Source organism: Aptenodytes patagonicus, chromosome 1, assembly GCF_965638725.1.
Source record: "Aptenodytes patagonicus chromosome 1, bAptPat1.pri.cur, whole genome shotgun sequence".
In the NCBI taxonomy this organism is placed as follows: domain Eukaryota; kingdom Metazoa; phylum Chordata; class Aves; order Sphenisciformes; family Spheniscidae; genus Aptenodytes; species Aptenodytes patagonicus.
The window spans coordinates 220,260,885-220,278,033 of record NC_134949.1 but is presented as its reverse complement, the minus strand read 5'-3'; the positions used below and the strand labels follow the sequence as shown (position 1 = coordinate 220,278,033).

The 17,149-nt window shown below is 37.5% G+C and overlaps 1 protein-coding gene across 21 annotated transcripts in view; it reads left to right on the top strand.

Moving 5' to 3' along the window:
* The window catches only part of DLG2 (discs large MAGUK scaffold protein 2), a 1,063,600-nt gene that overhangs the window by 766,615 nt on the left and 279,836 nt on the right, over window positions 1-17,149 (top strand). For all 21 annotated transcript variants that reach the window (XM_076328370.1, XM_076328369.1, XM_076328371.1 and 18 more), the window contains 2 exons: window positions 2,514-2,658; window positions 5,656-5,797. In XM_076328370.1, coding sequence (XP_076184485.1) covers window positions 2,514-2,658; window positions 5,656-5,797 — 287 coding nt within the window. The remainder of the gene's footprint in view (window positions 1-2,513; window positions 2,659-5,655; window positions 5,798-17,149) is intronic.

Here is a 17,149-nt window from a genome sequence, read left to right as displayed (position 1 = left end):
GCCACGAAAATGATCAGGGGGATGGAACACCTCTCCTATGAAGAAAGGCTGAGAGAGTTGGGGTTGTTCAGCCTGGAGAAGAGAAGGCTTCGGGAAGACCTTATTGCAGCCTTTCAGTACTTAAAGGGGGCTTAAAAAAAGATGGGGGCAAACTTTTCAGCAGGGCCTGCTGCAACAGGACAAGGGGGAATGGCTTTAAACTAAAGGGGGGTAGATTTAGACTAGATAGAAGGAAGACATTTTTTACGCTGAGGGTGTTGAAATGCTGGCACAGGTTTCCCAGAGAGGTGGTGGATGCCCCATCCCTGGAAACCTTCCAGGTCAGGTTGGACGGGGCTCTGAGCAACCTGATCTAGTTGAAGATGTCCCTACCTGTGGCAGGGGGGTTGGACTAGATGACCTTTAGAGGTCCCTTCCAACCCAAACTATTCTATGATTTTATGATTCTATGATTTACAGCAGCAGTATAATGGGAGGTTATTCTGTGAGATTTTCTTTACTTCAAAAAGCTTGCAGTTAGGATGAAACACAACAAGACAGATACAGTGTACAGACAATGTGGGAAGGAGAAAAGATAAGGGATAACTGTGTGGTCATATTTCCAAAATTGTGAGTCTTTAGTATTTCGCAGTTTTGAAATACATAAACAAGAAAGGGTTAATTTTGGTCATTTCTTCTTGCTATCAGCCTAGTAATTTAAAAGACATTTATTTATTAAAAGTGCATATGTATGTTACTGCTGTTCATAACAAAGAAAAACAGAGAAATTTATAGAAGATAGGTATCAGATTTTTATTTAAATAGAAGACCTGTCAAAATACAGCATACAGTGTCAGCAACTCTCTTCTGAGTGTTAAGTTGTATCATTGCTCTTCATGTCAAATTGTCATAACATGCCTGTCATTGCCTCTTTCAATTAACCTTAAAACCAAGCCTGAGAATTATCCAAGGAACAAAGTTTAAACAGAATCCTTATATTTAGCAATACTATCCAATAGCAGTTATTCTCTCTTGGTGTTGATGAAATTGTCTGGGTATGAAGAGTCCTCCAGTGATTCATAATAGCTGGATTTCTTTCCAGTTACCAAACCCTTTGGCAGTAGCTTATTGTCACAGCCAGGTCTCTGATAATTTACTGATACTAAATTCGCTAGAAAGTATGTATTTTTTTCTGTGATTTACAGCTGTACTATATTATACTATAGTTGAGGAGCTACTTTTTCTTCCATCTTGCATAATCTTTACAAGGAATCCTTGCAGTAACTGTAGAAGTTGGAGGATGGCACTTTAAATGACAATAAAATGTTTCATATACAACATTCACCGTGAAATGTAGGTCACTGAAGCAGGCTCCCCAGGGAAGTGGTCATAGCACCAAGCCTATTAGAGTTCAAGGAGTGTCTGGACAACGCTCTTAAGTCATACGGAGTTTTAGGTAGTCCTGCGAGGAGCAGGGAGTTTGACTCAATGATCCTTATGGGTCCCTTCCAATTCGAGATATTCTATGATTCTATGATTGATTTCTATTGGCTTACACCACATGTCTGAAACCTGTATCTACACCTTTCTTTACTTCTTTCTTCTATCCTGTAATTTCTCTGTTCAAGATGTATGTTTTTTGGGGCAGGGACCATTCACTATTCTATTTATAGGAGGACAACCTATTGTTGACATTCTGTGGATATAGTGGATTTATATGTGAATAAATTTTATATGCCTCTACAATAAACCACTTCTGATGCTTTCTTTTGATTTTCTTTCTCTGGGAGTAAAGCATAAACAGGCAAGTTTTATAGCCACCATTTCCTTCCCTATTTAATCTGTAGTCCTGTACTCTTATCCTTGCTCTTGTTAAGTATTTTTCTTTTCCAATAAAGCACAGAACTAGTGCTACATTCTCTTGCTTTTTCAATGTCTCTTTCCTGTGCTTCCAGAAAACTGACAAACTTTCACACTGAAAATCCCTTTCCCCCCATCCAGAACTGCCCTTTTTCATTTCCTGCACCTCATAGGCAGCCCCTTATTCTCTATACCACTTTGTACCTCTTATTATTTCAATGGTCTATCAGGGATGGAAAGGTTTGGGGGTGTTTAGTATTTCTGAGGTCCCAGCCATGCATGCTAAGAGGTGAATTTGGACAGTTCATCTTGATAAGTCAAATAATGTAGGCAGTTTCTGTAAATGATGTGGTGTTATTAAATTATTATTAAATATAGTTTTATGTTAATGATGATACTGGTAGCAGAATATCACAAAGGACTTTTCTGCTGACAAGACCAAGTGCCATCTCGACCTGTTATGATTCTGTGATATTATCAACACTGCTACGTCAGTCTTTGAATATGCATGTGCTAAGAAAACTGTATTTTCTACCTTGCTGCAATACTGCTTCTGTAATCTTCAGTGCTCTTTGTCTACAGCATTTTTCCCAACGTTGTGATAACTACAAGGCTGTGTCATGTTTTGTGTCTATTTCTGCATTCCAACTCACCTGTCTGATTTCTCCTTTAAGGTAAATAATTACAGTTTAGAAGAAGTTACCCATGAAGAGGCAGTAGCGATACTGAAGAACACATCAGATGTAGTGTACCTGAAAGTTGGAAAGCCCACCACCATTTACATGACCGATCCATATGGCCCACCAGATATTACTCACTGTAAGTGACTTCTGCAACTTATTTTGTAGGAGATATCAGTTTGTCAGATAATTGTGTTTTTGTCATAGCTTGTCCAAAGTACCCCATTAAAGTTTACGAAACAGCTTGGAAGGCTACAAAAGTGAAATGTTTATTGCCACTTAAGTATGCTACACTCATGAAATATTACAAATAATTTAACTCTGCTAAAGTATTTTTGCAGCAAGAGTAACAACGTAGCTGATGTACTGCTGTGCTGATTCCAATTAGCCATTGTCCAGATGATCAGACTAAACTGTAACCCTTGTGACAATTACAGTAATAAGTATACGCAAATATATTTTGAAATTATTAGATTTGTATACTGGAGTTCTCTGTCCACTGAAAAATCGGAACAAGCAGCAAACCATCTTCTACAAACTTAGTGAAAAGCCTGAGGAAAATATATATCATATTTGAATAAAATATTTACTTGGAATGTAAAAATCACTGCTCTACTTAGAAATATTCACCTATTTTCTATGTATATCCCCTTCCTAAATTATTGTTCCACTTTGCTTTATTCTCAGTCTGTCCATTAACTTTATAGATGTTAATCTGCTATTTTTTCACTGAGGACCGAGGCCTTTCTTGTCCTTGCTTTCAACGTACATGCTGTTGTAGGAAAAGTTGTTGAAACAATATAGTAAAGCTCAGTGAAGGATCTCATGGGAAGGGAAGATGATTTTATTTTAAAACAAACTTATTTCAATCAGGCTGTCATATCCACATGCTCAAAAACTTCTAGGCTCATATCCAGCATTCAGGTAGAAAGACGTGCATCCAGGTGCATCGCCAGGATTCCCTGAGATGACCAAGTACAAGGGTGGGTGGCTGTGGAGTCCTTATCATACACATATACCTTCTTCTTATGTTGACAACCTCCTTGCTGATGTGTTTTTTGTACAGTTAAGGAGATGACAGCAATTAGGATCTTCTGTCTCTCCCATCTGTCTCACCTACCCCTGTCATCAGGATTTACTCACTTCTCTTTTGTCTCCTTATCTGAGTGTCCTAGGCTCCAGTCTAGTCTTTGTCTCCTGCCATCATCTCTTAATGGCTTGAGTCTTTGTTTTAGTTTGAGTGTAGGCTCTCCTGATAAGTTACATGTAGTTCTCTTGAGTATTGATGACCTATTGATGAATCTAGGTGCTACCAATACATGCCATTCTTATACCCCTCCTGCCAGTCCTCCTGGTGTCCATACCCAGGCATTCCCACTCCCTTTTCATTCACAGCAATCTTAACATTTCAGTTGCAGCTCTCTATACCACTGGTGCCTGTTAGTCTAAACTGTTCATTACCAAAACTCCCTTTCTTCATTTAGTTGTTCATTAAAAACTGTCTGCCTTGGGTTCAGCTACTAACAGGGACCAGCTGCACCATCTAACAACTGGATGGCAGTTTAATTTTTGACAAGAGCTTCAGCAACTGATCCATACACAACTTGATCTCCTGCCAATAATCCTAGGGGCACTTGAGGCCAACCAAGGGCTGGGAAAGGCAGATTGTTCCAGTAAATGCTAGAGATTTAAATTTTTCTGCACTTTTGCACAATGCTGCTACTGTGGACTGACAAAGTTGAGGGAAAAGCTAAATATCGATAATCCTTCTTATTCAGACTGCTCCATAAAAATAGAAGGGAAGGTTTTGTAACATGCACATCAGGTGCTATACTCAGCTGTGCTGAGGATACCTATTTAGTTAGCAAATGTTACAACAGATGGCAATCATGTTCAGTAGCAGTCTGATCTGGATCTTAGCAAAGCCCAAGAAGTAAAAATGCTAAATGTCCCTATCCAGTCTCCTGCTTTATAATACTTTCAAAAATAATAATTTGAGAGTTCTAAAACAGTGTGTTTTATTACGTCAGATTACAGATCAGCAGCATGTGAGAAGACAGAAGTAATTCCAGAGGGAGAGTAAGGGTTGAAAAGATTTGCAGTAGCCCATCCCAGGCTGTTGGTGCATACAGATTCATTTATCCTCAGGGAACCTTTCATTATACCTACACGTTCAGAGTATTTGAGGACGGGTAATGGCCTTTCCCTGCAGAGATATTTTGCTCTGAAACATTCTGTATCTCAGCATCTGAAAGAAAGACTGAAACTAATACTAGAAAGTTTAGCTGTCGTCTTCTCATGAGAAAATTAATCATAGCTCATTGCAGAAGCATGTACCATTGTTTTTCCTATTTATCATTTCCTTTTCTAATTACATTAACTAGAGATTGAATACAACTATTATTACATCTCTCCAGTCATAAATGTCCCCAGTAACTTCAGAATAGCAAAAAGCAAGCAAACAACAAAACCTGCAGACCCAATATAGAATCAGACAGCATAGTCCTGTAATTTTCATTATTAATCATTAATATGTAAGAGATTTGTATCCACTTCTTTTTTAAATATACAGATTTACTGTGATCTAAATACCATCTATGTTGGTACAGAAATTTCAATTATATTGAGAATTTTGGCACCTTTAGTAGATCGCAGCTTTAAATCTTCACCATACATAATTCTTGCCATACATAAAATTCCTGCTCTTATCCTGCATTGAGCTCTTGCTATATTACTCCCATTGCTGTGTATTGGAGCCAAAAAGAGACCTGTGCTTTTAATCTCATTCTCTGCTATTTACACTTCCTTCTTCAAGTCAGTCCTAATTGAAGAAAATGTTTCCTGTCTCCCAAACTATCCTTTCTTATTCAGATCCCCTCTAAAGAGTCAATCCCTGCCAATGAGGCATTATTATTATTACTATTATTATTATTATTATTATTATTAAGCTTTCAGGAAAACTCCAGCTGTTCATTCTTTCTAGTTACATTTTAAGCTCTCTCAGGCAAGGATTGTCTGTTTTGATGTTATTTACAGCAATGAGCAGGTTCTTGGTACTTAACTAAAAAATGGTGCTCTTATGACATCTAATCAAACGTGAAAGTGGCTAACTAGAAATGCTTATTCTTACCATCAGCTTATTCTCCACCAATGGAAAATCATATACTCTCTTCTGGAAACAATGGCACTTTAGAGTACAAGGCATCCCTGGCCCCTATCTCACCGGGAAGATACTCACCCATTCCAAAGCACATGCTTGTGGAGGACGACTACACCAGGTCAGATGCTTCTCTTTATTTGTTACCTTTCATGACAATTGCAAAGGACATAGGTAAAGCATTCAGTGCACCTCAAGTAGAATACGGCACATAGTTCTTTTCACCCCTGTTCAAGGGAAGATGAATCGAAACTGTTACAGGTATGAAGATAACTAAGAGAAAGATCACACAAATGAATGCTGACCTGAGGTCCATGTTGTCCGGGTGCAATCCTGCACTAGTTCCTAAACAACATGGCTGCACTAAAACAATGCTGGCACTCAGCAAAATTTTCTGCTTCTTAACACAACTAGGAGCTCTCAGGATCAGTGACTCATCTGGCTCGCTGCATGTACGGGTGGAGGGAGTGTATGTGCATTTGTACCTGTCCGTGACAGTACGGTCTGAAAGGTCCAGCTTGTTTAGCTTAGTGAAAGCGAGGCTGAAATAGCCGCTAATTGCTCTGTGTACACACACAGAAAGATAAATGTTATTCAGAGAAAACACCATGGGAAAAGAAAAAAGATGTATAAACTGGCTGCAAATAAATATAGGAGGGAAACTGGAAAACGTTTCTTAACCATTAGAGCAATTATGGTATGAAACGGTTTTCTGTGAGAACATAGCGGTTAAAAGGAAACTTTATGCAGTGGCACCTGATACCTTTATAAAAGGGGTTTTTGGATGTGATTATCAGCAAAACATCCCTGGAAATTGCTTCTAATCCTTTTTTTTTTTAATAATCCCAAAAGAATTGTGACTATTATATGGAAGTATGGTAGCAGAATTGTATCTATGTAGTTGATTTCCAGGTAGAAAAGACACATAGGAAAATGCTGGGAGGGTTCTTCTATGCCTTGTGTTAGATCAACACTGAATGTCACTGATGAGACAGTGTGTATTTATGTTTTTGTTTGAAGAGCACTATCATTCACTTAGAAGACAACAGTTGTTACATTTGTAAAATAAGCCCTCATTATAATGTCTAGTGCCACAGAAAATGAGAAATTAATTTTTTTTCTGTGCTTCAGTATTTATAAATTCATTGTGTTTAAAGCTAGGAGGGGGCTGTTCTGATCATCTAACCTGACCTATTGTGTATCTCAAGCCAAAGAATCTCATCCACTTATGTATTCATCAGCTTCATAACTTGTTAATTTGCATTTCATTTTTCTTGTTGCACATGAGTACGATCTCAAGCTGCTCAACTTGTTGGATCAGACGGATTCAGAGTAACTAAATCATGATACAGTGTTTAATCAGGACATAAATATATGGAAACCACATCTTGCTTCCCTGTCTTGGCTAAAAGAATTTCTCCTTTGTCTTGACTGAGGATGGAAACCTGACATTGCTTTCCTTCAACTTATGAGACATTCAGTTAGGAGGAATATTCTTCAAAGAGTTACAAGAAGTTACATTTTAAAATTAATAGTTAAAACACTGATTTCATTAAATTGTGTGTCAAGGCTTTATCTGGGCTAGTACTGACCTCATAATTTCTAAAACGCTTAGGTATAGGAAGAATACCGATATAGTATCTGGGTTACAATGATGAAGGCTTTGTCAATAAGCTTGTAGTGCTGAATTCTCTCCTTCTGTAATGAGATGTCAGCACTATTATTACTGAGAAAGCATTGGCAAAGTTTAAAAACAGCAAAAAAAATGCAACCTTAAAAGTAGATAATAGCTAAGGAGACCAAGAAGTCACAGAAAGTGAAGGAAGTAATCCTCAAGAAGGACAAAAGCTGCCCTGAGAATTAAAAGACCATTTAAACAGTTAGACCTGTAAGGTAATGAAGAAGTATCTTTAGACAGTCCTGTGTTTTTTTGTGTTCCATGTAGCTGATTTTAACTTTCTAATTACTTCTAAAAAAAAAAAAAGAAAAAAGAAAAAAAAAGAAAAAATAGTCATAGAAGAGAAGGCAATGACAGTCCTAGCCCATTTGTTCAGTAGATATCCAGTAGAAAGCATACTTGCTCAAAGAACCATGCAGGATATATATTGAAATTAATTAGTATGTCTTTTTGATCTTTTTAGGAAGAAAGATGTATTCCTATCCTGATATTTTTAGTTTGTTTTTAAACAAGTTAATTTTTCTGGTTTAGCTCCTGACAGTAATACCAAACACTGACACAGTCTGGTTCTTGCCTGAGGTATTCAGACCAATGTCCATTTTGTATTATTTTGGGAAAAAAATGAATGCCCAGAGAAGCCACGTCTATTCTGTTAAATACTCCTCTCCTGTGTTCTTCTTCCTATCTGGATTTCCAGATTAGTGTGCTGTCAAATGAAGGGCTGATATCCAAAGTCTTCTGTGGCATTGGCACTGTTGACAGGAGAGGCTGACTCTACAAGCATGACCTTCTGTGGAAGGTGTGTGGCGCTGGCAGAAATAAAGGTGTCGAGTAATAGGAGCAGACTCTGAATGCAACAGAGCAAATCAGATGAAAATCTCGTAGTTCTAAACACGTATTGACTTCGACCTATTGAAAAGGAGGAGGCTACTATGGAGTTAATTACATTAGTGATAATAGCTTATATGCTACACTGATACCCAGGATACAAAAGCACAAAGATAAAATTAATGTAGTCATAAGAAAAATGGCACTTCTTGTCATTGCATTTCCTCACTGGACATACATCATACAGCACTACCTGGGAGACACCCAAACAAGAGCCAGAGACCAGGTTTCTCCTCTGATTACAATGACTAAGAAGCTCTGACCTTCAAAACCGAACCATTTAACCCTTGAATGATGCTGAGCCTTTTTTTTTTTAATGTCCATGTAGCTAATTATTGCCTATTGATTCGAGTGGGACTATTGAAGATGCCACAGTTAATTCTCACAGTGATTTTCACAGCTATAAACTGAGAATAGTGAATGCACTCTTTCTGTGCAATGCCATAGGAGTCTTCCGTTAAAATAAGAAGATATTTGGAAAATCTTTGTTGCTGACCAGTTTAGAAAGACTTAAAATCTTTTGGGAAGTTAATTATCATATTGATAATTTTAGTGAAACCTATAGATCCCTTGATTGCAGCATTTATAATTAGGTTTCCTCACATAATTTTTTATAATTAAGATGATTGCCAGCTACTGCAGTGCTATCCATTAAAACTGCCTGGTTCTTGCTATAATAGGTTTTCAGGGCTAATTTATATGGTGATCACATAAGGAAATTTATTACCCGTGCAGTCATAATATGGCAACACCTCTGGCAGATTTTCATTTGTGCCAGCTAAAAATACTTGGAACAGCAACTTCTCCACTATGAGAGGCTTTTGCAATTTTGTAATTCTTTGTACACCTCGTTTGAGTGAGGCTGATAAACTTTCTTTTAACTTACTATCAGTAAAGCTTAAATGGTTGAACATTCAACTCAATTTGTCCACTTTGTCTTGCTTTTCTTTTTTGTTTTTCTTTTTTTATTCTAGTTCTAAGTTTTTTTACCTAAATACCTGTATTTGGCCTAACAAAAATAAGCATTTCTGTTGATAAAAACTTGTATTTTTTTGTCTGATATTGAATCTGTGTCTGAAAAAAAATCAATACAACTTTTACTAAATAAAACTATTAAAATAGGGGAAAAATAACTTAATCTGAGCACAAGGGATAAAAAAGTAACAAGTCATCTTCAGCCACAATTTTTAATGAAGCTGGATGTTGTCTTTCAATTTCTGACCTTTTGTAAGTTGTGTATATTGTTGGTCCAAAATGCTGTCAGTGATGGGCATAATTTACTTTTTGTTTTGATGGATTAATTTTAAATTCACTCAGGATGGAAGCTTTTCCTGCCTGTATTTTTTGTAAAGATTGTCACCTTTTAAAATTTAAATAAAATAACACAACTTCAGGGTAGTAGAATGTGGGATAAAAAGTGTATAAAAGCTATATGCCAAGTAACTCTATCAATACAATCATCATCGTTCTGCCAGTCCTTATTTGTTTCAGTTTCTAGTAAGAGTAAAGTGTTGTGCAGGCAATGCAGGAGATTCCTTGATTGCATTGCTGACAATTTCCTAATGCTGCTAGAAGGGAGAAACAGGAATAATTCTCTGCTCGACCTGCTGCTTACAAAAAGGGAAGAACTAGTGGTAAAGGTGGTGACAAGTAACAGCTGGGATCAGAGTGACCATGAGTTGGTCCAGTTCATGATTCAAAGGAAGTCTGGAAAGACAGTCAGCAAGTTATGACTGTAGACTTCAGAAGAGCAGACTTCAGCTTTTTTGGAGAATTGCTAAGGAAAATCTCTTGGGGTGCTGCCACAGAGACATAGGGTCCATGAAAGATGGATGATTTCTAAGTAAAACTTATTGAGAACTCAGGAATGAACCATCCTGTTGAGCAGAAAGGAGGGGGATTCAGCAGAAGGCCTTCTTGGCTGAGCAAAGAGCTTTCTGATGACCTAAAATGCAAGATGTAGGCAAGCATTGCTTGACTGCTTCATGACAAAATCAGAAAGCTGATTGATTTGAGCTAAGACTTACAAGGGTCATAAAGGAAAGCAAAAAGTGATTCTGCAGGTGTGCTACTTTCAGAAATGAAGGTAAAATTTGATGAAGGGAAAAACTGATGAATGGAGGGGAAGACAATGTAATGACAGACAATATAGAAAAAGCTGAAGTACTCAACATCATCTTTGCCAGGCATTTAAGGGACCAGAAGGTAACTGAATAGTCAGCATAGATTTACCAAAAGCAAATTGTGCGCTTGTCCAGCCTGGTTGCCTTTCCTGATGAAATGACTAGCTGCGTGGAAGAGAGGAGAGCAGTGGCTGCCCTATACCAACCAGTGCCACAGCACAGGTGCTGCCTTGAGCAGGAATGCCTCTTTGCTGGGTGAAAACACAGCTGACTCCGAAGGCATACCTGACCCATGCCATAACTCCCACAGATGTGCATCTGGGATCTGCTGTGGGACACATGGTGATTCCTCTTCTCCACCAGTTGCCCTGGGGAGTGGCTGCAAACATATTTCTCACACGTCTTCTGTGGGCAGGAGAAGCTGTACCACGGGGAGCACCCTTTAAAACTCCTCCAGCAGCCTCTCATCCAAACATGAGGAAGTGTTGGATAAACACGTAGAACTAATCCATAGCTGGAAGGAAGATATGATTTGTAAAAGTTTGGAAACCTTCTGGATAACCTTTTGGGTACCTCCTGGATTATATGCTGTCACCTTGCTCATTAGCCTTCTCCCAGCATGGCTATGCTCATTTGCATGCAACGGCAGACTTTGGTAAGGCTTTTGACACAGTCTCCCACAGCACTCTCGTTTGAAAGCTGAGGAAGAGTGGACTAAAAGAAGAGACTGGGTTGGGAACTGACTGAATCGGTAGGCTCAAAGGGTAATGATCATCACTTGACATCTGTTAGGTGGTCAGTGATGAGCAGAGTAGCTCAGGATACCTTGGGCGTCAGTGAGTTATCTTCATCAATGACCTAGATCATGACACAGTGCACCCTCAGCAAATTTGCAGAGGATAATAAATTAAGGGGGAGTGGTTAACATGACAAATGGCAGAGCGATATTCCAGAGAGATCTTGATATACTCGAGGACTTGGCCAGAAGCCTCATAAAGTTCAGTAAGAAGTCTGCACCTCAGGTGGAGCAGCTGCACGCACTTGTACGGGCCATGAAACAAACATCTGAATTGCAGCTTCATTGAAAGTTACCTGGCGGTTACAGCGGATGCCAGGCTGAACATGGACCCAGGAGTGCACTCTCATTGCCAGTCAGGTAATCAGCATACTAGGCTATATTAGGAGAAGCATGGCCAGCAGAAAAAGATAAGTTATTTTCTAGAAGACTGTGACCAATTTCTGTTCTTTGACTTCAGGAGGGTTGTGGAAAAACAGGAGAGTGTCCAACAGAGTCTCAGAGTGCTAAATCACATGGAGGTTAGAGGGATGTTGAGGGAACTGAGTCTTGTTTAATGTTGTGAAGAAGAGATTAAGGGGCAATCTAAGAGCACCCTATAAGTACTCAGTAGCAAAGGTGATGAAACAAAACTCTTCTCAGTAGAGAAGGACCAATGGCCACAAACATTGGCTTTGGATGTTCTGATTTCAATTTGAGAAGAAAAAAAAAGACACCAGGTGGGTGGAGCACTGCTGGAGCAGGTTGCTTAGGCGGGTTGTGAAATATCCACCCTTTGAGATTTTTAAGATTGGCTAGATAAAATCATGGCTGATCTGATCTAGTGTTGGCAATAATCCTGCTTCGAGCACGAGATTGGATGAGATGACCTACAGAGATGCATTCCAACCAAATTTTCTCCGATAGTATGAAGAAAAAAAGTGATTTTTTTGTTTGTCTTTTTGTGGAACATTCGTTACTAATACAGCAGAGAGAGAAGTTACAATTTACTCTTTAGCAGATGTCTGCCTTCCTATTTCCAGAAGTGCTGAAATTATAACTTAAAAATCCTGTAGCTTTTAGGTGTTCATTCCTTCTGTCTTTAACGAACAACATCGGCAAAAGATCCATAAAAATAAAGAATTACCATCTTGAGGTTTTACTTCCTTTTTAACTTCAGAAAATGGTAACATCAAACTTCTGTGCTTCAGCTGATAAAAAATTCGCTTTAACATTTAACTCTGGCTAGATATTAAAGATTCATGGATGAAAAAGCTGTTATCTGTTTTGCTGTGAAAAGCATGTTTGATTTTTTTACATGCATCTTTGCAAAATAACATTTTCTGGGCGAGGAGGAGGTGCTGGGGATTGAAAGGGAGAAAAAGGAGAACCATTAAGTTGAAGTCTCAGGGGATTTTTTCCCTGTATTGAAAGTAGCATTCCTCAACTGTTTCTTGTTTACTTATATAAACTTGCTAGTTGAATTGAGGATATTTTATGGAAACACGTTTAAATTTGTATTGATACACAGATTCGACTTTTCAGTATTAAACCATTACAACTAATATTACGGTTTGTGTGTTATAAAACTATCAATAACAGTTTTCTGACAACGGTTTTATGCAGCACAACAGTAGGAAAAAAGAACTGCAGTTTTTGGTAATGAGTCCTGAAAACTGTTCCTTTGGGATCTCATATGAGTTGACTTAGATCATCCATTGACAAAATATTCTGCATGTTTTAAAAGTGTATATTTGCTGAAAGGAGTTAGCTGCATTTGTTGTTAGTTTTTGTGTGGGAACAGAATTGAAACATGTTTCCCAGATGAGGAAGATCTTAAAGTACTGTAGGTAGAACTTTCAAATGGTGAATTTTATACCATGTTTTTGACCCGATGTTACTATACGAGTGATGAGTAAAAGATACGTAGAAGTACACTGATGCAATTATATGAATACGAGAGGTAACTGTGAGCTCTCAACAATCATATCACCATGCCTAACCCAAACTCAGCATGTCACCTATGCCCTAAAGAGAATAAACTATATGTAGTAATATGGGGAGACTGATAATGCCTTTTATTTATTCTTCCTATTAAATCACTTGTAACTTTTGCAGATTAATTGTTCAAGTTAATATTTTCATGCTCAGTTTTTGCCTGGGGCTGGATTTGTTTATCTAGGGATAGCAAAGGTTGCATGTTTGTTTTGCTTTAAAATTTAGTGTAAATTATATCTATTCTTTTTAAAGTAATTTTAATTAACCACTATTATTATCAAATTAAATTGCATTTATTTTTAACCATAGCAGCTTGGTCATTTAAGGGATGGAGGAAGAATTACATGGCTTAGTTCATGCTCTATTCTATTCTGTTCTATGTTAAAAATTGTGGTGATATTATATTTTAAATACTGTAATATTTCATACATAGCTTCAGGGTGTTGAAGTATAGGAGCTGACGAAACTGAATCCACATAGTATTTCTACTGCATTTGTGAAAATCTATCTAAATGCCAACAAATATAAGTCTTTGGAAAAACTGCAGTTCATTTATCCTCCAAAATGTATGTAATATTTTTTTTCAGTAGAACTCTTTAAGGTTCCGCACTCACACTGTGGTATATCAAAGCTGCTCACAATTTTGTAATACAGACTAGATTATTTAAAAAAGCCAGCATTATTGAGCACAGCATTATGTGACCAAAGCTAGTTTTTCTCTCTACTTATTTCTTCCAGCCCTTTCTGACACAGAAACATAACCAGGAGTGATTCTGTTCTGTGCTCTGAATGCCCAGTCCTGTCAGATTTTAACATTGAAGAGACTGGAGGAATAAGGGGAGTGTGTTTGGCAAGACATTATCATGAGATTGGGTGTGAAAATGAGGGAGAACTTGTCACTGGTTGTGTGAGAATGGAAATCAAAAGAAGGGAAGACTGGTATTTATTGGGTAAGAAAACTTGGATTTGGAAGGGGAATTTAAGACAAGGAAGAACATAAGTGAGAAATGGGTGAAGAGACATGAAGAAGCAGTGGAGAAAAATAGCCTGGAGAAGGGCAGCAATGAGTTTTAGGGCTGCTGAACCAGCAACTCCCTCAGACAGTGAGACATGACATTTGGGATAATCGGTAATTGTGCAAGAAGACTGGAGCAAGGAACAGAGATAGAGAGCAGGTAGGAAAAGTTGCTGATAAGATGCTGGCAGGATCACGCTAGGGCCATCCCTCTGTAGAAAAATGGAGAGGAACCCAGGTTTCTGGGGTTGGCATGATGCGCGCGTGATCCCACCAGGCAGTCTGTCATGATAGTTCATCTGCATTGCCTGTCCCTCTGGAGGATGACAGCCTGCTGCTGCTACTGGTTACTCCCCATCTCTCATGAGGTAGAGTTCTCATGCTCTAGCTCTTAAGTTGGCGACCCTGCTGATGATTATGTTGAATTCAATATGGTGTCCCATAAGAGGATTTCTTTCTTGGTTTAGTCTTTGATGAATCTCAGGAATTATTTAAAAAAAAATATTAAAAGAACACTATTCAAGTTACACATTAAATGTTCAGTTAAGAAAAGAAAAAATTAAGTTTGTCTGTATAACCTTAAATTGGACCCTTGGTGAAATACAACGGTACAGTATTTAGTTATGCTATCATCTAAAAATGTATACTTGTAGAATACCCGTCAACAGCTTTTTAGAACAAAAAGTCACAGTTGTATCTCTTAGTTCTATGTTATTATTTGTTCCCTTCAATGAAGCATGAAATTGCTAAATTACAAAGCAACTATTTTATATTTCATGTATTTAATACACAAATTTTATCAAACTAATTGTTAAACTTTGCAAATGCATAATAATGTTTACCTATCATAAGATTTCCTTTTGCTACCCCAAACTTATTTTAAATAATAAGTCTTAACTTGGGAGAGTAATTTATGTTAAAGTAAAAATTTAGTTATTGTCAAGTCACCAGACAATCTGTTATGTCCTGAGTATCAGGCCTGTCAGAGATCCCCAAGTAATAGGATTTGACTATTTCTAATACAGCCAGTGGAAGCTACTTATTACTTAACACTTAAAAAAAATGTATCAAATTTCAGAATCTGTTTTAGTGCTTGTATGGAGATTTTTGAAATGAGATAGTAGGATTGGTAGTGATAACACACAGAAATAGTAAGTAACATTTAGTAGTGTACAGAGGAAAACGATAACCCTAAGTACATACTACATGTATCATGGACATGGACTTTTAAAGCAGCTATTACCACTTAAGAAAGACACCTTGGGGTGATTGTGGTTAGTTCTGTGACATTGTCAGCTCAGTACTCAAGAGCAGTCAAAAAGGTAATTAAGAATGGAAATAGGATCTGATAGGAAAGGAAAAGAGTGCAAAACATAATGTTGAATCTATGATGCATCTAAGTCTTGAATACTACATGGAGGCAACTGGAAAAAGACCCGAAGAGGGTGACAGAGATGAGCAGGGGTGTAGCATGGTTTATAGGCAGAGCTAAATAATCAATAATTCCAGTATAGAAAAAAGATGCCAGAGAAAGATAGAACAGAGATCTGTAAAAGTACCTGTGACATAGAGAAGGCAACAGGCAACGACTATTAGCGCTTTCTTACAACTCAGATACAGAGAGTTTACAATACATTGCCAAGTAAGTTTAAAATACAGAAAAACAGAAGTTTTTGAAATGTTACCATATGTTATCTATGTGCGACCAAGTAACAGGCTTACAATGCAAAAAGGTAGAGGGTTTGGGGTATGTCACATGATTAGTTTGTGGGACTCATTGCCACAGGGTGTTGTGAAACCTAAGAATATAAAAATGTTCCAATATGTATGAGGCTAAGTGCTCACATGCATGGTGGATAGGCCCACTGACCACAATTTACTTGGATTTAGTTTCATGGTCCCTAACCAGCTGATTTTCAGCAGCTCTGCAGGGAAGGACCATTTTTTACTGGCCCCGTTTCCTAAAAAGTCACTGCAAGGGACTAGGGCCTTTGGTCTGATAGTCTCACCATTCCTATGTGAAACAGCCGCCTTTTCCATTACTGCAACAGAAAATCATTACTGATTTTTTTTTTTCAAATTAAGCAGTCATTTCATTTCTTAATTCCTAATGGCTAAGAATCATGAGTGTAGAAATGGGTGTAGAATATTAAGAGTTCTAAATTATACTTATGCCATCTTGTAGGCCATTTCATTTGAAAACCTGATTAAAATGTTTAAATAATATTTTTAAGAGGAACAAGGCAATCCTTACTCTTCATTACTGTGCTAAAAAAATTGCTGTGATCTTAAGCACTCGTTTTGCAGTTACGGAAGACTTTAAGGCTCATGAAAATAGCAGTTAATAATGGAAAAGCTGAGAAATCATTGATTATAGAAGGATTTCCAGAAAGAACTAAGGTAATGTAGTTCTAGTATTTTCTTCCAGCTCTTGACACCCCTTCTCTGTTTTTCATTTAGTTGAAATAAACGTGTCGTGTGAGTGACTGGGTCTTATTTGAATTGCCAGGACACAACCTATGAAATAAAATCAACTTTCAATTCTAAATAAACCTATTGAACAATAAGGTATGTGGTTCTCCTAGAAGGTTATATGAACAAGAAACTAAAAGAAGTCAAAAGACTTATATATAAAAATCACTGGTTATTAGAAGTGGAAGAGTTCCTTTGTATTAAATTGCCATTGATTTTTGTTTTAATAGTGACATACTTTTAAAGGCAGATCTTTGCACACTTCCCAGCAACATTATATTAGCAATACTAATGAATTAGTTGTCTTTACTGAACTTGGGTACAATTAAAAATTGCTACTCAAAAAAAAAAATGTTGGAAACTTGTAGCATTATGAGATTTATTTTCTATCAGATTGAATTTAGCATTTCCTGGCTATAGCCCTGCAGACTCAATATGCTGTGAGAGCTTAGCTGGTTTCTTTCCATATCATAAAAGGTTTTAAAATCCAAAAAATGAAACTGTTAAGATTTGATGTGCTACGT